Raw genomic sequence first — 25,897 nt, 5'->3', positions numbered from 1 at the left:
TGGTGACAAAGAGTCGAGGGAGTTAAACCGTTTTTCCATGGCAATGCTGCCATCCATGCTCTCCAATGTATACAATAACAAGTGAACAAAAGAACAACAGTTTGTAGAAGTTGGAATGAAGTTAAGTTGAAGTTGCACGTGAGTGACTCGTGACTGCCAAGACTTCCATGCCAAGACTTTTCAGCCTCCGCCGCTTCTCCGCTTTCTCCCCACTTCAACTTCATCTTTAACTTCAACTTGATCTTGATCTTGATCTTCATGACACCGTGACGTTTATCAAGTTGATAGTCTCAGTATGGCCCCCTCGGCGCAATTCGTGAACGGCTGCAAGACGTTCATCCCTCTTGGTTTGTCGCTCCTAGGGACAGGACAGGAACAAAGAGAATAACTTTGGAACTCATCTGATGAGAGTGAGACAGAGAACAACCCAGATGTACTCGCCCACCTCTGCGAGAATCTCGGAGTCGCACCCGGCTTGAGCTTCCACGATGTTATTTCTACATCGCCAGAGATGCTCGAGTGGATTCCCCGTCCTATCCATGCTCTCGTAGTCCTCGCCCATGACCCGATCTACAATGCGGCTCGTTCCGCCATAGAACCGACGATCCCCGAATATCAGGGCTCTGGCCCCGATGAGCCGGTCGTCTGGATGAAACAAACTATCGGCCATGCCTGTGGACTTATGGCCCTTCTACACTGTCTCTTCAACTACGAAGGTGGACTCTATGTTGCCCCCGACTCCGAACTGGATAAACTCCGAACACGGGCGATTGAATTGGGGCCAGCTGATAGGGCGGACTTGCTTTACAACTCGAAGTTCTTGGAAGATGCGCATATGGAGGCTGCTTCTAGGGGGGTCATCAAATCCCCCTTCTCCCGCCGATGATAATCATCATCATTTTGTTGGCTTTGTTCAAAAGGATGGACAGGTGTGGGAGTTGAATGGAGGCCTGAATGGTCCTCTTCTTCGAGGAACTCTGAAAGAGGCAGACTTGCTCAGCGAAAAGGGACTTGCCCTGACCGTGCAGGACTTTCTTGATGCTGCGGCAAAAGGGGGTCATGGGGAGATGAGCATTGTTGCTGTAGCAGGATATGATGCTCAATTACTTTAGTTACCTATAACTACTCTAAATAATATCCGTTTGATTCTCTCGACATTTTTACATTGGTATTCCCAGGTAGAACAAACACTTTCTAGATTTCCATTACTCTGATCCAAAGACAGCACAGCAACTTGAACTTCTCCAGATGAATCATGGATATCGAGTACTAAATTTTCCTTGTTGCCTCAAAGGCCACAGCTAACTGACATTGAACTCTTGTTTCAGCACCCTTCTCTTTCTTTAGCTTCACTTCCCTTTTTTAGTATTTCTCCTCTTTTAGCATCTCTTAACTTTGTCCTCTATGCTTTGTTTCTAACTGTCTCGAAACAATCGAGCCATGGGTACTCCACTCCTTGATCTCAACAATGCCCATCGGCTTTGTGGGAATCTTGGGACCCGACTTTCAGACTCGAACAATGGCCACGATATTTCCTTGTCTAAGTCAATAGTTACAACTCCACCTCTATCTGCCAGTTGTCTATAAAAGCTCCAAGATTTCCAAGATAACAGAAACCAGTCACTCTCACACATCCACTCTACAGCTTCAATATACTATCCACATTCTCTCACGGCTATACACATTTCCTCTAGCGACTCCACCATACTATCACACACTCACGCATCGGTACGTCCTGCTACTAGTATAGTATCGCATATACCACACACCACGCACACTTGCATATACGCATATACGCATATACGCATATATATACACCCACATATATATCTACACACACCATGGCCATCCGTATTTTTATTAATCAGGATCATGAGAGTTGGGAGGATCTTCGGGATGACATCGTCGTCAATCTTCAGAAGTACTCTCGTGAATTTTCTGACTGTCCAGCGAAGGCTGTATATTTTGCGTTGGCCCTTCCGGGGGGAGCTACATTCATTGCTGCGTTGGGGTCAGAACGAGGGTTGGTATAATAAACTTGTCAATCTTCCCCCTTGCTTTACAGAGCGGGCTACGCGCGTGGAGAAGGTTTCTCGCCGCTTGAAAAGTAACCTTAAGCACCGTGCTCTGGAGAACGATGAAGCTGCTATCATTCTTTCCATGCTGTATATTCACGTCAACAGGATGGCGATTAGAGCTGACGCGCGGGTTCAGAACCAGAGCACGCAGTTCATTGCTAGACAGATGGCTAATATGTATGGATCCCCTACCAGCGCGAGTCAGCGTGAGTCTGAGACCTTCATTGCTTGGAACATCTTGAGCGCCCCATTGCCTCATTGCCATTGCATTACGTGCTTGGCAGACAAATCCGAGGCCTGAGTCTGGTTTGTTAATTTTTCCTTTGTGTTTCGTTTTGCTTTTTTGTTGCGACGTGTACTTGGCAGACACATCTGATGTGGAAGCCTACCTTACTGTTCATTGACTTTCTGTTTTTCTGTGTTCTTTGTTGCGAATGTACTGCTTAGGATAGTAATCGACTGATATCTGTCTCCATACTCAATGCTATACTAGTTTTCTTTATATAGTAGTTATATTATATAAATACTACTAGATTCGTATACTTTGTAAAATCTCAAGAACTCTATAAAAGCAGTCAAAATAATGATCATCCCGCTAGGTATCACCCAGCCATATCCTTAGCAGACTAAGTCATTGATAGCAAGTAAGTAACTGATCTCTAAGGATCAAAAGCTTCCGCAATGTGAAAGGGCAACGTGCTTACATTATTGACAGGCTTGGTATAGCTTCAGTCGAAATTGTATGCAAAATAGTAGTAATTCTGCGACGTTGATCTTGCAGGCGGCCTCTACGGCGGTAAGCCTAAATAGCCTATGCAGGTCTACTGAGCCGGTTTCACAGATAGAGCGTCTCACAATTGAAATATTCAATTATCATTGTTGTCTCAAAGCCCATGATAAGCATGAACATCGATTCCCTTTATTGTCGTCACTCTCCTTTGTAGTCCATCCTTTGTTTTGTCCTTGTCCCGAGACAATCCATCTTTGTCTGCATGCGAGTCTCACTCTCGAACAAAGATAACAATGGTGCAAGTATCCTCTTTGAATAAACAATTTAAAGTCCACATACCGCCGCGATCTATTTATAAAAGAGCCGGCATTTCAACGGTCTTCCAGCTATTATCAACCATTCACTTCCACGCAGCTATTCTACATCAACATTCCGGTATCACACTCGATCAAGCATAGGTACGTCTTACTCTAGACTTCGCATACACTACACACTCACACCTACATACACCTCCACCTACACATATATTCGCACATACATATACTACTAGTACTATACATATACCATCATGCCAGTCATACCAGTACACGTACACGTCTCAGTGCCGTCTCGGCCTACATCTCCTGGGTCTACAGGCAACCAGTTTACAGACCAGAAGGATTACCTGCTTCTCGAATCTGCCCGTCACGCTGGCCTTGTACATTCCCGAGTGGACTTGGTTACGGGATTCCTGGATCAGGCTCCATATATTCTCCGTCTGTTGCAGACAAAGGGGGAGCAAGATGCCCAATCCAGCGAGTGTTATATCCCGGCCTGCTTCACAGAGCGTATTAACCGCCTGATAGGGGTTGTTGTTCTTCTACGTACCAATCTCCGGGAAACTACTATCAATGCCGAAGAGGCTGCTCTTATTTTTGAGCAGATTCATATGCACTTACACAGGCTGACCTTTAGTACTGATAGGTGTGGTCATCCCACAGTTGGCGCGGACTACATGGCTCTGCGGATAACTGAGGTCTATCGACCTTCCACCAGGGAGGATGGTTATTCTGGTCTGCTCCAGTCGGAGCCGTACCTTCTTTGGAAACTTCTGGAGTCCACAGGACGGGACTGCGCCACTTGCCAGGACACGGAGGGCCCATGCGCTCTGTAAGCCTACTTTTTCTGTTCATTTCGTTTTTATTTTGTTGCTTTTGTGGGTTTCCCACGTCAACTGACGTGCTACCCCTCATTTAGCTGATTATCTCAGAATTGACCGTCAATTCTCCCATTTCTCTGGTGACTCCCCCGTAGCTTCCAAGTAGATCAATTCGCCCATTTCCGAAAGCACCTAGCCATCGAACTCTTTATCCAAGCCCAAAATCTGGAAGAAGACCCATGCGATCAACAGCCCGTATTAGACTTCCTACGAGACATCAAGAACCGGCTACGCATTCTCATAGAACTTGGCCAAGAAGAAGCCGACTTCAGCCGTAGTGATGCACCATGCTATTTTCGAGGGCGCTGTGCTAAAATTGGACGCAAGACTGGAAAATTACGTCGCTGTTTAGAGCATCGTAGATACCCACCGCTCCTCGTTGCGGAAATGTTGAAAGAGATAAGTGTTCATATTGGACGGCTGAGTATTGACTATGACCACTCTAGTGATTTCTATGTTCTGGATGCAGAGAGATTTGTGGAAAATTTTAGTCTTTCTTACATCTGGTACTACTGGAATATCCGTGACTTTCTTTCGGATGCCGAGAAACCTCGTTGCAAATTCTGGGATGACCTTGATCATCCTTCATCTAGATGTGCGTGTCTTCAATGATATCAGACAGTAGAGATCAAATTAGACAGTTGATACACAGAGACTGATTCTTGAAGAGATCAAGAATCATAAATGCTTGTGGGATCTTAAATACACTAGGGTTCGGGTGGATCTCGATATGCAGGTGGCTCGAAGGGGATTCGGCCTCGGATCGATGTCGAATACCTGAGGTGTTGTATACTCCGAATCCCGTGACAGAAAACTTCAAGAACAAAGGGGTATTATGTCAAGTCATTCATCCCTACCATCACGTGAATTAGGTACGATTCGCTATCATGGCGTAGCTGGAACAAGATCGAATAACCAAAGGACTGACCGACAAAGCAGGGTAATTGCTTCTAATCAAAGCTCACCCTCTTTAACACATATTCCGTGACATTTATTTCCCCTTCCAATCAAGCCTGACCTCAGGCTCTCTGGTTATGAAGATATAACTCTTAGAGTAATAGCTTTTGGCATCGAATTAACTACAAAACGGATACATGAACCAATTAGAAAGGATGTGCTTCTGAATACATGACTCTAAAACAGTGATAGAAGAAAACTGTCACGGGATTCAAGTATACAACACCCCAGACTTTCGAGGCCGATTCAGGGCCGAATCCCCTTCGAGCTGCCTGTATATTAATATCCACCCAAGCCCTGGTATTATTAGACCCCACAAGCTTCTAGAATTCTTAATCTCTTCAAGAATCAGTCTATGTACCGACTGTCCAATCTGATCTCTACTATGCGATATCCTTGCCTAGTCACAGGTCTCTAGCCTGACAACCTAGTAACTATTACAGCGTCTTAATACATAAAGGCTAGTATTAGCGAGTTATAACGCGGGTATTCCGAGTTGACCCAGTTTACCATACAAAACAGATAGGGGAGTAGGCAGTCGCTGATTCAGTCGATTCTTAGTGGTAAAATACCACACTAGTTAGTTAAATGACAAAGGCATCGGGAGGTGTGGGGCGCCGCACCCTGGATGTCCCAGGCCTGGGGGCCTCAACACTCATAACCTATTCACTGTAATAGCTTCGGACCTCATCGCATGTGCGAAAAGTTCAATAGATACCTTGTTTTCTGTGTTGGCAATACTCCTTTACGCTGAAATTTCATACACCTGACCATGACTCAGGCTCGTGGCTAGGTTAATATGACACAATTTGACAAGTCCCCACAGTACCGATTCTCCACCGATCGCGATCAATGGTTTCAAATAGCGGCGCCGATCTGGGCTCAGCTGAGGAAAGGCACAACCGGGCACTGATCGACAGTAGATCCACTGCTGGATACAAAACCTCTGCCTTTTCCTCCGATGTCACAAATCCAGCCCAACCTTGAAGCAGACTTTGCTAAAACTAACACAAAGAAAACACTTCAGGCTGTATGTATGTCTTCCCTTACTAGAGCAACTTCGGGCTCATGCTAACTATCCAGTCCTCATCATGCGTCTCTCTCTCTGTCTCATAACTTCCCTTTTCGTCAAATCCGTGGTCTCATCACCATCATCTTCAGCATCGGCTTCTGTCGCTCGGCGTGACGATTCCTTACAGGCAGCGGGGGATCCATGCTTCGACAACGAGAAATGTGCCTCTGGCATTTGTCTCGACTTCATATGCCGGCACAAAGACATTGAGGCAAGGTGCTACATTGATGATGAGTGCCAGTCCAGCGAATGTATGAGAGGCCAATGTACGCCATTGAAGAATGGCAAAGTGTGCGCCAAGGACTATGATTGTGAATCACAATTTTGTTCCGACAGCATCTGCTCCTCGGCTCTTGGGAAGACTTGCACTACTTCCCCAGGAAATGATTCTTATGAAGACTGCCATGGCTATAACTGCAGTCCGGAAGGCACTTGTGTTGAGTATAGCTATCTGGATGATAGCTGCCAGGCAGACTGGCAGTGCCGCGTGGGGCAATGCCTACAAGGAAATTGCAAGTACCCTACAGGGACCAAATACAGCAAATGCTCAGGAAGCAACGAGTGCAACGATGGTCTGATTTGCAAATATGTTTTTGGAGAGAAGCAATGTGAATCTGGCACCGCCGGCGAGGCCGGGGCTGACTGCAAGCATGACAACCATTGTAATAAAGGGCTGGAGTGCCTCACTGCCGAAGGCTCTGGTGATACCTATTGTGGGAAGGGACAGTGCAAGGTCAACGGTTCTTTCTGTCTGCGCGATTCATCTTGCTGTTCAGAGAAAGGTTGCATCCTTGGTGTCTGTGCTGGCGCAATCAACGGGGCTGGGAATTAAGATTGAAACACCCAGTAGGCCAACACAAGACGACTGTATCGGTTGCAATGATTGTTACAGAAGCGCTTGGTCTATTGTTCATTACGTGAGTAATTACTGCCCTTGAAAGTTGGTCCATCACTTGAGTCTTATCCGAAATTCTAACCTCTCTAGGAATACATAGGTACAGTAAGTGGACAGTGGCATGGCGGGAAGCGGTGTTGCTAGTTTCAGTGGTCAGGTAAATCATTACCTAGGTATGACGCTGTAACGGGGAAAGCATGGCTCGGTGCCTGATTATGGCTGAGGGGGAAATCATATCGTGTGTAACGGACTTACAATGTTGTTAATACCTCCGCATTAGACAACCAGGTTACCTTAGAACTTCCCGGATTATATTCTTTGTTGGCTAGCTGTCCCTCGATCTCTTCTCTATGCCTTGATATTTTTGTATCAGGTTACCATCTGTTATTCGAACTTTCTTTGCCTGGGAAACTGTAATATCGTGATCTTGATATCAGAAATTGGAGTATACTACTTTGCTACAATACTACTCATAATACACTATATAACATCATTCCCGGCTATCGTATCCACCCCATCCAAAATCACATCTTCATACCCACAGATTGACTTCAACCTCCTCCCTGGCCACTAATTCGTAGGTCCTGTGGGATAGGGAGTTCGCGTCATACTAGCCACGCAGGCAGATGTTACAAGAAGCAACGACCATGTTCCTCAATAGAAGACTGCAATGGTCGGTATTTAAACTGGCTTGGGGGAGGATGATCCTGGACGAGAAATCAGGATAGAAATTTCGTTCGACCCTCACCAACATCGAGATTGAACACTAGCACAATAACTCCTGGGCTTGATACATACCTCGACTCCTTTGTTACTGGCTATTATATTTTGCAAAATTCCCGCACAATGAGAGCTGGTATGACAGCCTAGGTCGTCACCCCAAAGCCAACGGCAAATACGAAGCTTGCGGGAAAATGAGAGTTAGGCTTCCGGTGATGGTACGTGAGGCCTGAACTAAACGAAACCTTGGAACCCTGAGGGCACCACCTGGGTATTTCGTTGAGTTTTCTCTCCTTTGCATAACAATAGATCCCTTGCTTTTATGAATCATGTATTCTATCCAAAGTAAGGTCTGACAACGCAAGAGCATCAAGTCGGATATAATTTCCACAGCGCTGGTGTGCGTGGGGGCAATAGTACTAGGGGGGAAATGGGGATGCAAGAGTGTGTATATTGCTATCTAGAATCCTAAGCAGACTGTATACCTAGGAGAGAGAGCATCAGGTGCCCAGGTGACTGTGTGTCATATGAACAGCTGCCCAGTGTGTAGCACCTGGGCACCTGGGCAGCAGACAACGTTAACCTCCTGCTTGTGGAGTATGCTAGTATGTGCCCAGGTGTCTATTTCAAACAATCATTCGAATACTTGTGTCTCAGCCTTTCACCAACCCACCACAAACTCAGCGTACCGGCCCCACAAAGGGCCGCTAAGATGCCAAGCAAAGTATTCCCCCAACCATATCCCATCCGCTCATAGAGGTCGGGGCCACTCAATGGAACTAAGCCACCCGCAATACAGCGAACAAGGCTTACTGCTGCCAAGGCGCTCGCGGCATACTTGGAGAAAACATCTACTAAGTAGGTACTGATGCTGTTCTAGAAATGGAGTTAGCTAGGCCCAACGATAAGAGAGATATTCTCAATAAATAAACTCTCAGATGAGGATTAATTCGAGCCAGGTTGCGGACAAAGGTTTCCCTTCAGTAGCGAACTTACAAATGAGAAAAGCATACCCATTCCGAATATCATGGTACCGATAATGGGTAGAATCCAGTGAGTCTGATATTGTGCCGTCCAACCATAAAGAATGAGACCTGTCGGAAGGCATACTGCTGCTGGGAAAAGAAAAAGAAGGCGAGTCCTTGGGCTAGTGTCAGCATGAAGATTCCCGGGAAAGGTTTCTTGTGAGGAACTGACTCTGATAGTCCATGATCATCACCCATCTTCTGCTGTCGTTGAAGTAAAAGACGGTCACTATATCTTCCAGTAAGGAAAAGTGATATCAGTGATCCAACCCCAATACCCAGGGTAGCAAGGCCAAGGCTGCCTTCACTCCAGTGGTATGAGTTGCGAAATACTTCAGGGATCGACGTGAAGAGTAGATAGGTAACCCCATAAACAATTGCAAGGTAGATGGAAGCTATTATGACAATAGGATTTGTGCCAAGCAAGACAATAGGTCTTCTCATGGCTTGCCAAACTTTCCCTGCCAACGGAATTTCCGGGTTACGGGGCACATAAATCGCGTTGCCGGTTTCTTTCTGCATCAAAGTAGCCTTTCTTTGCAATAAGACAGGGCTGTATGTCTCCTCGAGAATCAAAAAGCTCGCAGCAGTTACTAGTCCACTCTATTCAGATGTTAGCTTTGACTTCTGGCGAACCTTGTCGATTCCTTCTCATTTATTACTTTCCACATGCAAAAGTGGTCTGGAGAAATTTCTAGATAGAGAAGTACGTACCATGATTGTCATTAACCAAAAGACCCACCGCCATCCTTGAGATTCTGACAAGAATCCACCTCCAGCAGGGGCGATGGTAGGAGCGAGAAGAATCGTTGCATTCGAGATACTCGATATTCTAAATAGAGCCAGGCGCGGCAGGTGTCAAAATAGTTCTTCGGAAGTGGCAGTCTCATGAGCCATAGTGCAAACTTACAACCCACGTTGGTGGCGAGGGATCATATCCGCTATGGTTCCACCTGCATTTGTGACTGGCACTCCTCCCACGAAACCAGCCAAAAGTCGGAAAATCAATAGAGCTGGTATATTAGGCGCAAGAGCACATCCCACCGAGAAAAGTGTGTAGAAAATATTTCCAATATGATAAATTTGACTGCGACCATATATCTCCGAAAGTGGTGCAAATATCAGGGGCCCAATAGCATACCCTAGCATCTTGATGAAGTCAGAACTCGCAATTTGCGCAAATCAAAATATATTTTCAGCTCACATATATTGAGAGAGTCAATGTTATGACAGTCTGGCTAGTGTTTTCAAAGTCATTCTTTATTTGTAGCAACGCTGGAGACATCATCGATGATGCGAGAGTCCTGTGAGAATCTGTCAACCGGCGCAGTCCACCATGTCAGACAAGAATTAATAACTTGGGGAACCCTACGTTATGAAGCGACTTGCCGTAACAATACAGACAATTGGAATCTTTTTTCTTCTAGGCCAGTTCATGGGATGCTCGGGATCATCCGGACCATTCCAATTAACTGAATTATGGAGGTCCCTTTCACCTCCAAGGGGTTGATTACCGGCCATCGACGAGTGGTGGTGATTATTAGAATTCTAGCTGGACCTCTAATAATTGATCCTCTCCTTAGCAGAAATAGGATATCATAGTCATCTGAGGGATGGGCGGGAGACTTAAGGTAGAACAAAAGTTTTGGAAGAAACCTTGGAAGGGATTTGAAGGAATCTCAAAATCCGGTCTCGGTTGTTAGTGTTGTGGGGCTAGCTATCTATGATATGCAGATCAGCGCCCCCTTTGACTTTGCATAATAGAATATCAAAATCTCCCTGCACAGTCTGACCAACTGTGCTTACATAATATTGCAATTGACGGCATGGCTCCGGTGTGCCACACCATTCAAGAGGGATAATCGCAACAATGGTCCCATTCTGGCGATGGGTCGAAAGGAACAGGAACAATGCGCAATAGCAGTGCCAACATGGCACGGAATTTACCGTTTAGTCTTAGTCCATTAGTCTCGAGACAGAAAAAGAAAACATCAGCAGGACATTTGGCCACGACAAGAATCATGAACAGTCTCCATAGCGGGAGAAAATTAGCTGTTCTATATGTCTCTATTCTAGAAAAAATCCGCGACAAAGCTCCGAATACGTTCTTAAAAACAAAGCAAACATATCCACCCTGCTATATAGCATGGAACCAGGTGCATGGTTTATATCCATGGATGTTAACCCGTTCTTTCCATCCCATATAAATTCGTACCAAGACAAATGTATACCTCAGAGCTACCGATGTCGAGAAGAGAGAAGTGTGGGGGCTATTTAGCATCTCCTGTACTAGTAAATCGAAACATCAAGTATTTCTTTTCCAAAAAAGGTTGACTATTTACATTATTTGACTACGACATCTCAAATAAACAGACAGTTTAGAAATGTCTTGCCGATTCTCTGGCGATCCTTTTCCATGCCCATGATTATCAGTTCAACGCCAAGATTAAGAACCTCATCGACATGCGTCTGTGTATGATTCTCTGGGACATAGATGCGCCAGTGGAAGAAATTCTCTCCCACCTGACCCACAATTCGATAGACAGAATCCTGACTGGCAACAGGATAGTGCGCGACAAATGCTTCGAGTAAAGTCAGGATCTGATCATTACCACTACAGTGGTATTTAATGTATAGATCAGCGATCATGTTCGCGATATCTCGAGTAAAATCTGCAAAGCTGCAAGTTTCCCAATCAACCACTGACAGGTAACATTTTGGTGGCTCAGTAACGGATTGGGAAGGCGAGCCCTGATATAGGATACTTCGAGAAGTTTGTCAATTTTTAGACTCTAAAAATGGGGTCGGGTCGGCAGTTACTCACTTCCTTGTGGAAAAATCTCCATGTACCAGACAGTCTTGGGAGTGCGGGGTTGGATTCAAGATCTGCGAGGCGTAGCGAACCACTTTTTCATCTTTGCATTGTCTCTCAACTGATCGAAGCTTGTTGGCACTGAGATCCTTTCCAAGTGAATCAGTGTTGAGTCGAACGACATCTAACAAATTTGGCTTTGAGACATCCCGTGACCACTCATGAAATCGTGACAACCATGCTGCCAAAGCTTCTCCTAGAGCCTGGATAGTACTTCCATCAACAGGTTTCTTGTCCAAACTCATGATTAAATCGTGAATTGTACAATCATGTGGAAAATATTGTAATATCTGGATGTTTCCCTGGGGCATATAATGATAGGCCTGAGGACATCGTATGGTAATTGCTCTGTAAAAGAATTGTTGAGCTGAACAGAATTGAAGTGCCCGAAGAATGGTGTACTCTGTGAGCTGGATATCATGCCATGAAATATTAGTAACCATTTCAATATCTCGGGGCTTGAAAACGACACTCGCTCGGTAGATTCTACTTACACATCGATTGGTCGAAAGTCTGATATGGGAAGCTTTGGCTAACTTTTCCTCACTATACTTGATTATCACACTGGTGGATCCATCTTCCAGAGCTCGAAAGAGTATCCCTCGATATGACAGGTTTGCGATTCCGCCGCTTAGCTGTGTTGCTGACGAACAGGCATATGGGGAGTTATGAAGCTGCCGAAGAATGTAAGACTGTTTACCAGAACATTCAGGATCCTTCATTTTCACAAGCCTTTGAGCTGTGCACTGTAGAGATTGGAGCTATCTTTTGAGAGAAATGCAGATGTGGAAACCGATAATCAGTCAATTTTTGACCTGAAGGAGTTGCTGCAACGATCTGAAGCCCTGTGGTGCTGTTATCGAGTTCACGATGCCGGTCAATCAGAATTTCCCAAATATTTACGTAAGTGGTGCATATCAGACTCGCTTCCTCTTAATGGTTATCGTACCGCCGATCCAGCTTCCAGAAATCAGATACCATGTACTATGTAGATCGCGCAGATCTAGATCGCTTTTCTTCAAGATCGGTGAAAAACTAGGTCCCACATTTTATTGAAATTTCCGGCCCACAGCGGGGCGATTTGGACCACCGTGGCTGGCAAATAAATGAATCACCAAGCGGGACCTCATAAGTGCCACTTAATCTTGATAAAAACCTGTTTCATGTCTTATGTACGGAGTACGGAGTAGAGAAATTCCACTAGTGACATTCCACTAGTGAAATCCACAGCGGAAGAACCTAGAGCCCACATGAACATCATTTCCCGCCATGGTGGTTCACGGAATGCGCCACTCGGCACCGTATCAGACTCATCGAACAGCGCGTAATTCATGTCCCTTTTTTAAAGGAAAAAAAATAAGCCGTGAGTGCTTTGGGCGTATTGATTACTAGCCTGTAACCTCCGCTATCCGGAGAAGAGGAAAGGGTTGCGGAAGTCCGACACTGGCAGTATTCATCACGCACGTGTGGCTTTTATGTCAATTGAATTGAAGTTATATTTACCACCGAGGCAGAGGCAAGTCATCGGCGAGAGTCAAAATTTATCTCTTGGCTGTGCGTCAAAGCAACATTTATTGCAATTGGAGATAAATTGAGTACAATCTTCTAAACACAACTTGAATATGATCTTATAGAAAACGGTTCAACGTTCAAAATCATTGCTTTCACTCAAGACCTACCGCGCTTCGACTTCGACGGATAGCTTCAATTGCAAATGATGTGGTGACACCACGATTACCTACCCATAGCTGTTTTGAAGCAAATCGATAGAGGGTTCCTAGTTCCCATCCACCATCTTCATGTTGTGATTTGATGAGCTCGTCCGATTCTCTTTCGTCGACTATTCCCACCTCATGGCAAGCAATCACACGAATCGCAAGACTAAGAGCATCAACGGGTATCCCAATGCGCTCCCTTAATCTCTCAGAGAGCAAATGTTTCAGCGTGCAGTGGAGAGATTTGTCATGGGGCTCAAGGTATCGCAGAAAACGGGAAAAGAAGTATAGGAAACTCTCAGGCATTGGATAGTACGAGGTTCCATTGATGTATGCACGTGTTTGCAAGACATGGCGTATCCATTCGAGACTTTCCGAGAGTTCTGTATGGCGACCATATTTGCAAAATAGACTCAGAACATTGCAACAAACGACTGGATCAACACGGTTCTTAAGGTCGGTGATAAAAGTCTGGGTCGATAAATGAGCAAAGATCATTATACTAATGGGTAGTTCCCAAACATACTTGCACAATACCATCGGGATTTCGGTAGGCGAGAGCAATATCCATGACCTCGTTCATCACTTGCATAGGTCGATCAAATACTGTACATCCTAAAGATGTTGTATCAAAGTCATCCGGAGAGTAGGTGGGTGAAATAATAGGTGGTCCTGTACAGCATTAATTCTGCGAGCTCAATAATTATGGAGAGGAATGATTTGCCGTACCCACAAAGTAGTTCCATGTCTTCTCATGTGATTCGATATCAACTAACGCCCTGCAAGTCATCAGAAAGGCGTGCGCATTAAAAGGCTGCTTGCATGTTCATACCCTTGGCCTGTTGACTCTAGAATCAATAGCTGCGCAAAATTCTCTTTGATTTTGATTCCAGTGTGGGTAATTGAGTCAAGTTGCTTGGCGTTTTCCTGGAGGAATATCTCCCCTCGTGCAATCGGATCGCGATCAAGCATATTGGTAACGGCTTGATTGACAGAGACTCCCGGGTAAAGAATGCCCCGCATTCCGAGTGACATGGCTCCAAGTAAGTTATCTGTGTCATCATCAATGACGATTGCTTGCTTCGGCTCCATGTTCAATCTACTCAAGATTGACTTGAAAAACCGAAGCTCTGGCTTCCGCATACCAATATCACTGGACACGAATATCTTATTGAAGATTGACCAATCAGTGTCCAAAGCCTTTGCCGCTGTGAAATCTTCGAGCGAAAGGTTAGCCATTGCATAAATCTTCAACTCCTTGCCAAATTTTGATTTTAGAGCGACGAGAGAATCCATGAAGGACTCGTCCACGGTCATCGAATCCCGAATTGCTGTAAATGAGGTCTTGATTTCATCGGCAGAGTACCCAAAATCCGAAGCTAGACGTTCATAATACTTCTCCTCCGTAGTCAGGCCACATTGATGCTCTGCAGTTGCGCCGCTGCATATCACAGACTTGAAAGTATTCGAAGGCAAGGTGACTCCTTTCCATGATGATTGAAGTACCAAGTTTTTAAGCTCGATAAATAAAGCTTTTGTGTCGGGGTCATGGTAAGTTCCAATCATTATGCTTCGATGAAAATGAGCGCTGAGTAGTCAGATATGTTCCCAACTTTGTTCCAGTTCCATAAGGATAAACGAATTTATAAACGGTAAACTGACTTCGAGGGAAGGCGAAAGGGGAATCCAGGCACGCGACCGATGTCGGATTTTCGTGAACATGACGAGATGCCCCACGTTCGGAGAGGTTCCTCGGTGGCTTGACCGATCTGGGCATCTACGAATCGATGCCAAGAGAAAATAATTCTACTGACAATTCTTTTTACGGAACCTATGAAAACCTATCGAAACGGTGGATCGACACGCAGGTGTCCGTCAAAGAAATAGGCCTGGATCATACACCTCGCATAGCTCAAACTAGTCTAATTACCTGTAATCAAATTTTGAGTCATTCCACAGGAGCTTTCAAATTCGATCTGGACTCAAAGTAAGTATAAAGATAGGGTTGCAGCAAGATCGCCTTTGTATAGAAAGTGGTACTGACTGATACGTCAGATCTACTCCACATGCCATGTATTTTTCTATGATTTTTCAGGCTGTCGATCGTCATCAAATGTCTTGGTACCAGAATATTCCCGATCTCGTCCGATCGATCTTGTTCGGACGAGGTTTTTAGGTACTTGCCTATTCTGGTATTCTAAAGCAGCGCTCACGTCAAATTTACTCTTTTCTTCAATTGGCAGATTTTGATGTTCCTGATATAATGCTTATCAGAAATAGAATTTTTTTCTTGTTACGAGGACCAGCTTTATACTGCATTTTTGCATTCATGAACTTCACTATACCAATATTCATCTCTACCTTTCTTCAAGTCGAACATGTAGTGGACGCTTTGCCCATACAATATAGCTTTTAGGATTAACCCACTGCGGCGACACGAAATCCTGGGTAATATCAAAATGCCATAGCAACTTCGCCAGGATATTACGCATTTCTGCGTATGCAAGGCTAAAAATGACATTTAGAGTCAGCCGAGGGGATATATTGAGATAATATCATATCACTTACTTCTGGCCGATGCACCCTCGCGGCCCGTAAGAAAAAGGCTGGAATACGTCGTGTTGATCACTCTGATATGGAGTAAACTCTTTGGGAGCCGAATCAAGCCATCGTTCAGGGGCGAAAGTATCCGGGTCAGTGAAATTTTCACTCCCACGATACGCAGAATAATGAGCAACAGAAACCGAGGTCTAGGTTTCAAAACCAAGTTAGTTGTTACCTTTCGCTAGTGGGGGTGAAAAACGCACATGAGCAGGTACGAATTCTCCGTTGATCGTGGCACCTCCATCCGGTACCAGTCTTGGAAGAATTGCTGGGATTGCAGGAAAGAGCCGAAGACTCTCCTCAATCACGGCACTGACATAATCCAATTTTGAGGAGGCTGTAAAAGTGATATCAGAGTCATGAATGAAAGTGCTGCGAATTTCATTCACGGCACGTTCAAGGCATTCAGGTCGTTGCAAGAGCAGATAGATGCAAGAGCATAATACGCTGGCACTAGTTTCACTCCCAGCTTGTATAATGATTGCTGCGTTCATCTCTATTTCGGATCTGGACATGCATCGTTCATCATCTTCGTTGTATCGAAGAATATATGAGACGAAATCCGGACGCTGTGTCTGAATAGATAGTCGCCGAAGCATCTTCTCCTTGCTCATCTGGTAATGTGCTCTCCTTTTCTCAGTGAGCCTCTTCGGCATTAAATGCCTCATGGAATTGGCCAAATGAGGATATACCGCAAAGGCGCGCAAGATCGCACCAGTCTTGATACTGTTGAAGATGGTCCCCACCCAAGGATGATACGCAGAGTCTTTGAGACAGCCAAATGGTTCTCCGAAAGCAAGATCTCCAACAATATCAAATGTAAGAAAATTCAGCCAGTCCGTCATATCAATGACCTCTCCTTCCCGAGCCTTGTCTTTTAGCTTCTGTATGAACGTGTTGACGTGAGACATGATCAGTGGTTCTTGGTCGCGCATTACGCGGTCAGAGAAAGCATGAGAAAGTAATCGTCTTTGACGCGCATGATCAGCCTCATTGGCATTTATCAGATGAGCATGGCCTGGAGGAGCTGGCGTGAAGAATTCGGGATCTTTGATAAATGGCAGGGCGCCTCCCTTGCGATGCCCATAGATATCTTTCCAAGCTTGCGAAGATCGATACACGAGAGAATTGGGCCGAATGCGCACCACGTCGCCATATTCGTCGTGCAGCTCACGAAGCCGTTGATGCAACTGTCCTGAAATAACCCATTTGACATATGGTAGATTTGAGACAGCTGCCGAAGCCGGCCCAGGAAAATGAGCCAGTGGATGGAGCCATTTGCGATAGAGCAGACGCAAAACAGAGCCACCAAGCACCTGGAGAAATGTATAATTAGTTGCGCAACTTGTGATCAATCCAACCAGGCGATAGTTCTGAGTTGATAGCTATAGTTATCATACCAGAGAGAGAAGTAAAAAAATCATTACGGTGATCGGGTGGTGGGAAATCAACAATCGGATAAGCATAGAAAGAAAGAAGAGAATGGGTAGTCATGAATATGCTCAACGATGGTGCTGGAACCCGTACGTGTCGACTGTGCATGATTTTCAACACCAAGAAAACAAAGGCCGAATCACGTCACAGATGCAACTTAATCGCCGTTTCGTCTAGTTCATAGCCACCAATCCCACGGTCCTTGATTATATGTAATTTTGCTTACGCCGTACAGTAATGATAAATCAAGACATGACGTAGCCTGTTGCGTTTATACGATAGTGTCGTGCCCTCTTACACTTTGAAGCTCTCTCTCTACAGTAACTTGACTGCATAGCTCCATACGGTCACGGGGTGTTTCTGTACAGGACTGGTGGGTCATGTATCCACCCGGTCCCGATCTGGTGGGCAAGACGCAGATCTCCACCGCAAGTTCTTGATCCTTCGCATGTAATCCGAAAATTGCGTCTATGGAACCATGTGGAGCAAAATATTTTACACTGGGTTTCGAGGGTGGATTCCTGGATTCCGATCCTCTCCACTAAAGGAGAAATATCCTCACAAATCGGCAGAGTGCGACGTCATTTATCCGACCGCGGAGCATCATCTGAGAAGTATCACACAACATCGGCAGCCAATTTCGCTTCACGGTACCGATCCTGTCTTGATTCGACATACTTGGAGAACACAAATCTTCGACATCGTCGAATATTGTAGTTCCACGAATTTTACTCTGATGGGTAAAAGTATGTGGCGATTTTGATATTATCTTATTATTTGCTCCTGGGACTGACCTGCAGCTACAGGTTATCCAAAATCCAGTTATCGACCAATCTCTCTTGCATAGAAATACTTAATGCAAAGAAAGCCCGGCATGACCCTTCCGCAGAAAGCGATTGTGCTTGATCTTGGCAACGTTCTTTTTGAATGGGGCTCGGAGTCTACCAGCGAAGCACAACCGTCTCTGAAGACCCTGCTGAAGTGCGATCAGTATTCGCAGTATGAAAGAGGACTGATTTCCTCGGAGCGAAACTTCTGTGAATCCCGGGGATCCGAGCTCGGGATTGATGCCTCGGAGCTAGAAATGGTCTTCCAAACAGCGCGCTCGTCTCTGGAACCCAACACAGCTCTATTTTCCTTTGTTCGCACGATTAAAGAGCAATATGGAATTCCTATCTATGCTATGTCGAATATACCTGCGAAGGATATCGACTATTTACATGTTACTTTCCCCTCGCACATGAACATCTTCGACAAAGTTTTTGCTTCGGGCTGGACCGGACTGAGCAAGCCAGACCCTGCATTCTTTCAGCTAGTTATGGATGGGGTCTCTTCTTTACCTGATGAAGTGATATTTGTTGACGACAAATCCTGGAATATAGATCAGGCACGACGCTTTGGCTGGCGTGGAATTCAGTTCTCAGGAACTGATCATTTGTGCAAAGAGTTGAAAAATATATCTTGGCAATCTTGAGGATGAATTTCCTCCCATCCTACCCACCTAGGTACAAGGCTACATCCTTGTGTACTAGTGGGGAGAAGCAGTTTATATACATGGATAGTACTACTAGGCAAGATGTTATAATTAGTTGATTCCAAAATAGCAGGCTAGTCCCTTTTGGATAGCTAAGATACCCAACTACCTAGTGAAAGATGGTAATGCTCGTAGGCTGTCTGCGTTGGCAGACAGGTCGATCGCGAAGAGACAACACCACCACACTCGTAGAGTGCAAGGAGACGATATGCAAGCGTGACGCTATAGAGAATCAACAGAACGAACACCAGAGCGAATAACAGAACCTTTCATGAGCAGTATACCGATACCGCAACCTCAGCAGCCTCAGTAGAACATTTCATAAGGGGGAACATGCATGTTGAATTGATAATCTAGAACGAACGCTACTTATTCTCCTGAAACAAGACAGGAGCCTTGTTGCTAAGGCTTCTGTCACATGACCCTAGGGTACCGATGTTGAGAGCGGAAATCCCCATTACACTAGGTAGTAGATACTTCTTTCCAAGCTTTCAGAGATCAGGAATAGTATCTAGGTAGGTGGGTACTTACCTAGATATATGTACTAAGAGGTCTTGACTGCGGAGTAGTTATTAACGATGTACATTATTTATTAATAATCAAGCAAACCTTGTCGAATTGAAGCGTGGAAGAAGCTGAAACTTCGGGAGGAAAACGGAAGGAAACGGAAGAAGGAAATCTCGTAAAAAGCGGTCCCACCCAGCGTGTCGTTGTCTCAGATTTATTATGAGGCTATGCAAATTGTGGGTGGTTTAATCGAGGGCAAGCTCGATGGATGGAAACCGTTGAAGGTAGCCGGAGGAACCTTACTGGCACGACTGAGCGCTTGGTCCCAGGCTGGGAGCTTATCGGCGAAGCAGTCAGTCTGGAGTTTCCTGGCGTATAGAAGTCGGACTAAGTGAACGAGAGTCAATACAGGAACCAGATGAAAGGAGAAGCCAAGAGCAATACCTCGGTTAGATCAGAATGGTTTCTTTCCTGTTATTAGAAAAGAATGGGTGTTTCTTGAGATTTATATAAGGTGGAAACATACTACGAGGCTAAATACTGGGCACATTCATTGATTTCAAAAGCCTACACCAATGTATACCATCAAATTTACGATTTTTAAAGTGCATTTTCAAGTGCTTGGAAATATTCAAGTATTGATGAAACCCTGATATTTAATCGCACGTAGCTGACATGGATGAACTCTGTGAATCAACCCGAGACTGGCATATTTGAGGACCTCGAGTTTTTTCACAGGTTTGTATCTCTCTCTACAATTCGACAATTTATCAGTAACCAGTCTCAGCACGCCAGGGCAGAAACAGGATCAAACTGGTGTATAGTATACCTGACATTCGACGACCTTTGAAAGCACAGTTGCGTGGCGTATATGCCAATGGACATATCCGTAAATCTGGTTCTCAATAGCCCCACATTTCATCCTTAAGTACACTTTCAGGAGCTCTTATGCTCACGATGTTTCTATCGGCAAGCCTCTACTACAAACATTTAATTACAACAGAGGACAGAGTTAACGCGACAAAGAACCTTCCAAGGGTCATTGTACAATTTTTTTTTGTAAAAGGCTTCTCGCCTCGCATTGGATAAAGCATTAAGTAAGCATTCTTGCGAACCAAGAGCTGATTGTTCAAAGTTTGCTGCCCCTGGCTAGTCGGTCGGCATCAATGCAGCAGCTGACCCTGAGTAGACTTTCGCAAATGACATAAGTGGTAGATTGTGCTCTGACCAATTTGAGCTCTCGTGGACGAAAAATAGCCTAGTCATGATTCTAGCATTATATCTTGCGATTGCCCCTAATTTTAATTTTGTCCTAAACAATCTTGAGAGAAGCGTCACATTAAATAAATACATTTACATTGCTTCCCTTAATCTTCTTGTCGAAGACTTTTTTTCAGAGAGCACACTATTCGTACTTAATTCTCTTTCTGTGATTCCTTTATCGAGGTATCTTCAAGCCCTCACCAGAATATTGTTGTATGTACTCCAAATGATGGTCGCTTGTTCTGTTGCAAAGGAAGTACATGAGGATCTATACAATGCGAAGATAAGATGAAAAATTGAGAATTGATTATTCGTATAGATATTCCGGGAGTGAAATTCGATGACACGACTTCGTTCCTGGCCTGCACCAGCCTTAAGTCACTACGCATACAACCAAGTAACTTCTAAATAGACTTATTTGCATTGCTCATTTCCAACAGAACATTTGCCCCAGCTGTGACATCACTGTCTGTTGTATTTTTGACAGGCACCCTGCCTTCTTCGGATTTGGTTTCCAAGGATAACCCCGCTTGCACTACAGCCCAATTAAACATCGCATCAAACGACTTGGGCTCTTGATCTCCATCTTTCAAGCCTTGATGCTTTAGAAGATAGTCCGTGACGACTCCCATTCTTCGATTCGTCTCATAGAGCACTTCTGCTAGCTTCGCAACTTCATCTAAGTCCCTGTTGGTCTGTACCAGCAACTGCCGTGTCTCTGTCAATTCCTGCTGATATTTGGCAAGGCGGCGCTCCGAAAGAACCCAGCGCGAGTTGAAGGTCGATATCATTCGAATGACTTCCTACATTTGTGTGAGCGTGGTCTGTTATAATAATAAAAATAAAAATAATATGTTGCCTAACGATTGATCTATTATGACGTGATTGAATAGCTTCTCTGATTGGTAGTGCGTGAAGTAGTGATGTATGTGCTGTTTACGGCCGAGGTATACAAGAGATACTTCCCCTGTCAAGCTTCTACGCTGGTAGACCTCTGCTCTCTTTATAGTCTCTCAATAGCGTGGCTGTACTTTTGCTCGATGTATTATCAACGTAATATTATTTGACGCTCCAGGAGATCCGAACTTTGGATGTGGTCCGCGAATTCATACAACTCTAGTGTCCCGCCATCACTTAATCGCAAATCACAGCAAATCGCAAAATACTTTGAAAACAAGCAATCGGGAGCTGATCATGATTCGGCTGTCTGAATTCCTTACCAACCAGTAGATTTTGAGCGCAGATTTGTCGGTACTAATTTTTTCATCCGGCGCTCTTCATCAAATGGATGAAAGCCACGCTGAGATGAAAATGAGAACCGTCTGATTACAAATTTCTGGATTTCAGACAATAAGCATGATTGAATAATACGACTATAATGGATAATGCAGTATGACACTCAGTTCCAGTAATGAGAGATCTATAGATGATCTATTGTATGTACACATTTGATGTGTATATATAACCCGCCCTTGTTGATCCCAAACACCCTTTCAAATGCTCTATGCATTCAGTTGACATCCATTGTTGATATCAATTGATTGATATTGATCAAGCACTAGGTCCGCCTCTACCACTGAAAGAACAACATCAATTGAACGTCTTTGAATGCATATCAATCCTGAGTGCTTAATTCATACGACCAACGGGATAGGCTACATATCAATGGACCATCTAGGGAGTTTATCATCTCAACAGCCCAAACCAGGTACCTACGCAAGTACCCTCAAGTGCTGTCTGGCCGCAAATGACGTTCAAAAAACCTCTACATGGTTCAAAAAATGTTGAGAAAGTTTGGGTGATACTGCATGTGGTATACTCTGCACTAAGATAATGGATATGCAAGATCGCGGTCCCAAGGTCTTGGCGTGACTCGAAAGTGGAGTATCAGAGGTCCTGGGGTCAAATTGAAACCTCCGATATTTGGGGGCCATTCCCAGGCAGTGCCTATTGTATACTAGTAAGGGTACCAAGTGCAGGGCTTTCAGTGCGACAGTATCACTCCGCAAGAGGAACAAATTTATACTATACAAACAACAGCATTGCTAATGCCGTCCAACAAAAGAGGCTGAGCTGAGAGGGGAAAAAATAGCGGGGCTAACTGTGGGGTGGAGAGCAATGGTTGATTATTATATGTAATTACGGAGTATTCCTAGTGTCGGTCGCAATAGGGGTCTGAGACGCTGATGAGTTTTAGCCAATACATAAATTTGAGGGTCAAAAATCAGGGTCTTCCCTGCTCTGATAGCTTTGTTTCCTTCAAATGTTTACCCACTTCCCCTTCTTTCCGACACAACATAATGACACCCCTTCCAATGCTCAATCTCCCTGTGGAGCTGGTCCATACGATATTATCGTATCTTCCCAATAGCGATATCAAGTCCCTCCGCCTTGTCTCTAAGCAATACTGCGATTCGGTGCAGCTCCGACTCTCCAGAGTGTTCTTGTCAGCCAATCCTCTCAACATCAAAGTCTTTCGCGCCGTTGCAGATCACGAGGAATTTCGCCACAATATAACGGAAATCATCTGGGATGATGCACGGCTTTCCCACGGCGGTGACGATATTATCCATCCCGAGCAGGGCATCTGGTTACCAAACACCGATATAAGTGACAATGAGATTGACGAGTTCAACGAGGAAGAAGACTGGGACGAAGGCTTGGAAGATCCATATTTTCGAGAGGAGGACTATGATTGTGTTCAGCTCGTGATACGAAGTAGGAGATTCAAGAGGCAAAGGTGCCCCCACTGGTTTAAGGCTGCATGCAAGCAATCTCTAGAGCGTACGATTGACCGGCGCTCAGGGAGTTCCCTTTTACCTGTGGAATGTCCCAGTATACAAGACCTGTGTGAAGTTGGGCCCTCATTGGGCGAGTGTTGGGAATATTATCGCCAATTAGTCAAAAAACAAGATGATGTTCTTGCCGGAGGCTATGACGAAGAGGCGTTTGTGTACGGACTCGAAAAGTTCACCGCACTGAGAAGAGTCACAGTGACCCCGAGTACCCACAACCTGCTCTTTGGTCCATTTTACCAAACTCCGATGATTCGAGCTTTTCCACCTGGGTTTTTCTATCCTATCCCCTTTGGATGGCCAACATCCCTTACAGAAGAGCCAGAAGATGTACCCGCATTCCCCTGGCAAACTGTTGATGAAAGGCAAAGAGAAAAATACCGTGGATTCCGCATTGCGATACGTGCACTTGCCCAACATAAACACGATGTAGTGGAGCTGAGTCTTGATGCTAGGCTGCGGTTCACGGGAATCAATTGCAGGATATTCGAAGATCCTTGTCCGGAATACGATAATTTCGTCGAGGTTCTTAAGCACCCAGGATTCCGGCGCCTCGATCTTCCTCTCATATTTGGTGGAACCGGGTCCGAACCTAGGTGGCAATCCTTCAGAAACGGAAAACTTCGTGCCGCACTAAGTGAAGCGGGTGATCTAGAAGAGTTCAGCTTCTATACCGCTGGACTGGATGGTTACTTTGAAGGCGACGAGCCACCGATTAGCACCGTACCTGTTCTCGTGGAGAGTATGTTTCCTCTTGAGAAATGGCACAAACTTCTCCACTTCGAGTTATCACGATTCATTGTCAGCCAGACCAATGTTATCTCATGCCTTTCAAAATTGCCAGATACGGTTGTTTCCGTCAAGCTGAGCCTCCTAGTATTCGTTGATGGTGAATATTCGTGGCATGTCTTCTTAGAAGAGATGCGCAAGCAAATACAGGAAAAGACCCTGTGGCTCAATAGCCGACCCAATGTTATTATTGGTACTGAGAAGGATATGTGTGGTAATGGTGACGTTATCTGGTTTGAAAAGGAGATACATGCTTTCTTATACGAGGACGCAGAGAATCCATTTGAGTCCCCGCCAGACATCGGCCCTAAATTTGAATGGGGGACATGGAAGGATGCACTTGATCCATATTCACTTTGACTTCTGGCAGTTTTCTCTTCTAGTCAACGATCCATTGGTCTTTCTTGCGCAAATAGCAATTTAGATTTCCTATTTGGAGATTGTATAATTCAGAGGAGGGTTGCTAAATACAACACCCCTTTTACTAAATGGACGACCCTTTTGCTAAATGGACCATAGGCATTCCGAATCCAGATTAGTGTGTAATTCCTATATAAACTTGGGTACGAGCGATCCACGTCCTATGTACCCGCGATACCCAGCCGACCAACAGCACTCCTCTCTTCACTACTACCTCTCTATCGTCACCAGAAAACTTAATAGAAGTAGTATCCTACGTATTTATAATCCTATAAACTATCCTATAAACAGAAGTACTAGAAAAACGATAATCCGGTAATTTAGGTAATCTAGCTAATTAGAGTACTCTATTTACAGCTAATCTTAGAGATACCTTATATATATTATAACTACTATTTATACGAAAAGCCCCTATTATATTCTTTAGTATAGTTCGATATTTGCCTAAGGTACTCTTCTACTACTGGCTTTTTAATAGTAAAGTCTCTAAAGCTGTCTTATCTACTAGAATTGTAACGAACTAGGGTTGTTACCAGTTGCGTATGCCTGACGTAGATGGCATCCACTTAGGCATCCACGCCTACATGTACTTAGTTCTATCTTAGCTTCCTCCTTCTTCTCCTTAAGCTATTACTTTCGTCGAACAGCTACTGTTTCCTTTGCTTCGTATGCTACGCCGTACGTTGATCTCTGTGAGCATCTGAGCATCCTCACAACTATAATTATATAATAGAATATAATTCCCGATCAAAAGCTTGTTATAAGTATTATAATAGATATTATCCTGAAGACTAAGGGTCTCAGTAGCCTTAGTTAGAATATACTGCTCTTGTTGACTAAACAGTAAGATAATTATATACCGGGTATTTAGGCAGAGAGCGTCTAGTTATGTAAATGTAGTCAGAGCAGGGTCAGGAGACGATTGGGTAATAATTTTATTTACTAGAGTAGTGGCACTGATTTATTCTAAGGTATATAAATCTAGAGAGAATCTTAGTAAGTATCTAAGTTAGCCGTATGGTTAGCTTATAGACTTTAGAGGTGTTCTAAGGATTATACTGCTAATAAGTATAACCGAACAGATACAAATTACTATAGTGGGATTTACTTATAGAATTTTTGCTCTCTGCTTGTGCTAATACTGACTTAGTATTGGTCAACCTGTCGCAATACGACCGGAGGTCGAAGTAACATGGCGGAGGTAGCTCTGCAGTAAACAAAAGAAGGCTATACAAGTAGAGAGATGATACGCTCTCTCTCTCCGAGGAAGGTGGGCACAGCAGGGAAAG

At 44.6% G+C, this 25,897-nt stretch overlaps 10 protein-coding genes across 10 annotated transcripts; 6 read left to right on the top strand and 4 right to left on the bottom strand.

Moving 5' to 3' along the window:
- Positions 1-295: 295 nt before the first annotated feature.
- On the top strand, positions 296-886 carry N7509_014075 (uncharacterized protein; the record flags this gene model as incomplete). Its single annotated transcript, XM_056638712.1, has 2 exons — positions 296-347; positions 420-886. 2 exons carry the CDS (start codon positions 296-298, stop codon positions 884-886), a joined length of 519 nt encoding a protein of 172 aa, XP_056480701.1.
- Positions 887-1,841: 955 nt separating this feature from the next.
- Positions 1,842-2,379, top strand: N7509_014074 (uncharacterized protein; the record flags this gene model as incomplete). The annotated part of the gene is made up of 2 exons (XM_056638711.1): positions 1,842-1,929; positions 2,066-2,379. 2 exons carry the CDS (start codon positions 1,842-1,844, stop codon positions 2,377-2,379), a joined length of 402 nt encoding a protein of 133 aa, XP_056480700.1.
- A 997-nt stretch (positions 2,380-3,376) lies between these two features.
- Positions 3,377-3,961, top strand: N7509_014073 (uncharacterized protein; the record flags this gene model as incomplete). Its single annotated transcript, XM_056638710.1, has 1 exon — positions 3,377-3,961. One exon carries the CDS (start codon positions 3,377-3,379, stop codon positions 3,959-3,961), a length of 585 nt encoding a protein of 194 aa, XP_056480699.1.
- Positions 3,962-6,054: 2,093 nt separating this feature from the next.
- On the top strand, positions 6,055-6,867 carry N7509_014072 (uncharacterized protein; the record flags this gene model as incomplete). The annotated part of the gene is made up of 1 exon (XM_056638709.1): positions 6,055-6,867. One exon carries the CDS (start codon positions 6,055-6,057, stop codon positions 6,865-6,867), a length of 813 nt encoding a protein of 270 aa, XP_056480698.1.
- A 1,404-nt stretch (positions 6,868-8,271) lies between these two features.
- N7509_014071 (MFS transporter) lies at positions 8,272-9,824 on the bottom strand (the record flags this gene model as incomplete). The annotated part of the gene is made up of 5 exons (XM_056638708.1): positions 8,272-8,526; positions 8,647-8,797; positions 8,848-9,278; positions 9,390-9,507; positions 9,586-9,824. The coding sequence occupies 5 exons, from the start codon at positions 9,822-9,824 to the stop codon at positions 8,272-8,274; spliced, it is 1,194 nt and encodes a 397-aa protein (XP_056480697.1).
- Positions 9,825-11,036: 1,212 nt separating this feature from the next.
- On the bottom strand, positions 11,037-11,792 carry N7509_014070 (uncharacterized protein; the record flags this gene model as incomplete). The annotated part of the gene is made up of 2 exons (XM_056638707.1): positions 11,037-11,426; positions 11,526-11,792. The coding sequence occupies 2 exons, from the start codon at positions 11,790-11,792 to the stop codon at positions 11,037-11,039; spliced, it is 657 nt and encodes a 218-aa protein (XP_056480696.1).
- A 1,419-nt stretch (positions 11,793-13,211) lies between these two features.
- N7509_014069 (HAD-like protein) lies at positions 13,212-14,828 on the bottom strand (the record flags this gene model as incomplete). The annotated part of the gene is made up of 4 exons (XM_056638706.1): positions 13,212-13,733; positions 13,789-13,934; positions 13,992-14,041; positions 14,095-14,828. The coding sequence occupies 4 exons, from the start codon at positions 14,826-14,828 to the stop codon at positions 13,212-13,214; spliced, it is 1,452 nt and encodes a 483-aa protein (XP_056480695.1).
- A 791-nt stretch (positions 14,829-15,619) lies between these two features.
- N7509_014068 (cytochrome P450) lies at positions 15,620-17,290 on the bottom strand (the record flags this gene model as incomplete). Its single annotated transcript, XM_056638705.1, has 4 exons — positions 15,620-15,770; positions 15,831-16,012; positions 16,070-17,182; positions 17,267-17,290. 4 exons carry the CDS (start codon positions 17,288-17,290, stop codon positions 15,620-15,622), a joined length of 1,470 nt encoding a protein of 489 aa, XP_056480694.1.
- Positions 17,291-18,174: 884 nt separating this feature from the next.
- Positions 18,175-18,774, top strand: N7509_014067 (uncharacterized protein; the record flags this gene model as incomplete). Its single annotated transcript, XM_056638704.1, has 1 exon — positions 18,175-18,774. The coding sequence occupies one exon, from the start codon at positions 18,175-18,177 to the stop codon at positions 18,772-18,774; it is 600 nt and encodes a 199-aa protein (XP_056480693.1).
- A 4,130-nt stretch (positions 18,775-22,904) lies between these two features.
- N7509_014066 (F-box protein) lies at positions 22,905-24,548 on the top strand (the record flags this gene model as incomplete). Its single annotated transcript, XM_056638703.1, has 1 exon — positions 22,905-24,548. The coding sequence occupies one exon, from the start codon at positions 22,905-22,907 to the stop codon at positions 24,546-24,548; it is 1,644 nt and encodes a 547-aa protein (XP_056480692.1).
- Positions 24,549-25,897: the final 1,349 nt, after the last annotated feature.

The sequence above is a fragment of the Penicillium cosmopolitanum genome (assembly GCF_028827165.1).
Source record: "Penicillium cosmopolitanum strain IBT 29677 chromosome Unknown utg000013l:1.0-859999.0:1.0-860633.0, whole genome shotgun sequence".
Classification (NCBI taxonomy): Eukaryota; Fungi; Ascomycota; class Eurotiomycetes; order Eurotiales; family Aspergillaceae; genus Penicillium; species Penicillium cosmopolitanum.
Note: the sequence above shows the minus strand (reverse complement) of the source record. Positions and strands in the feature narration are given on the sequence as shown.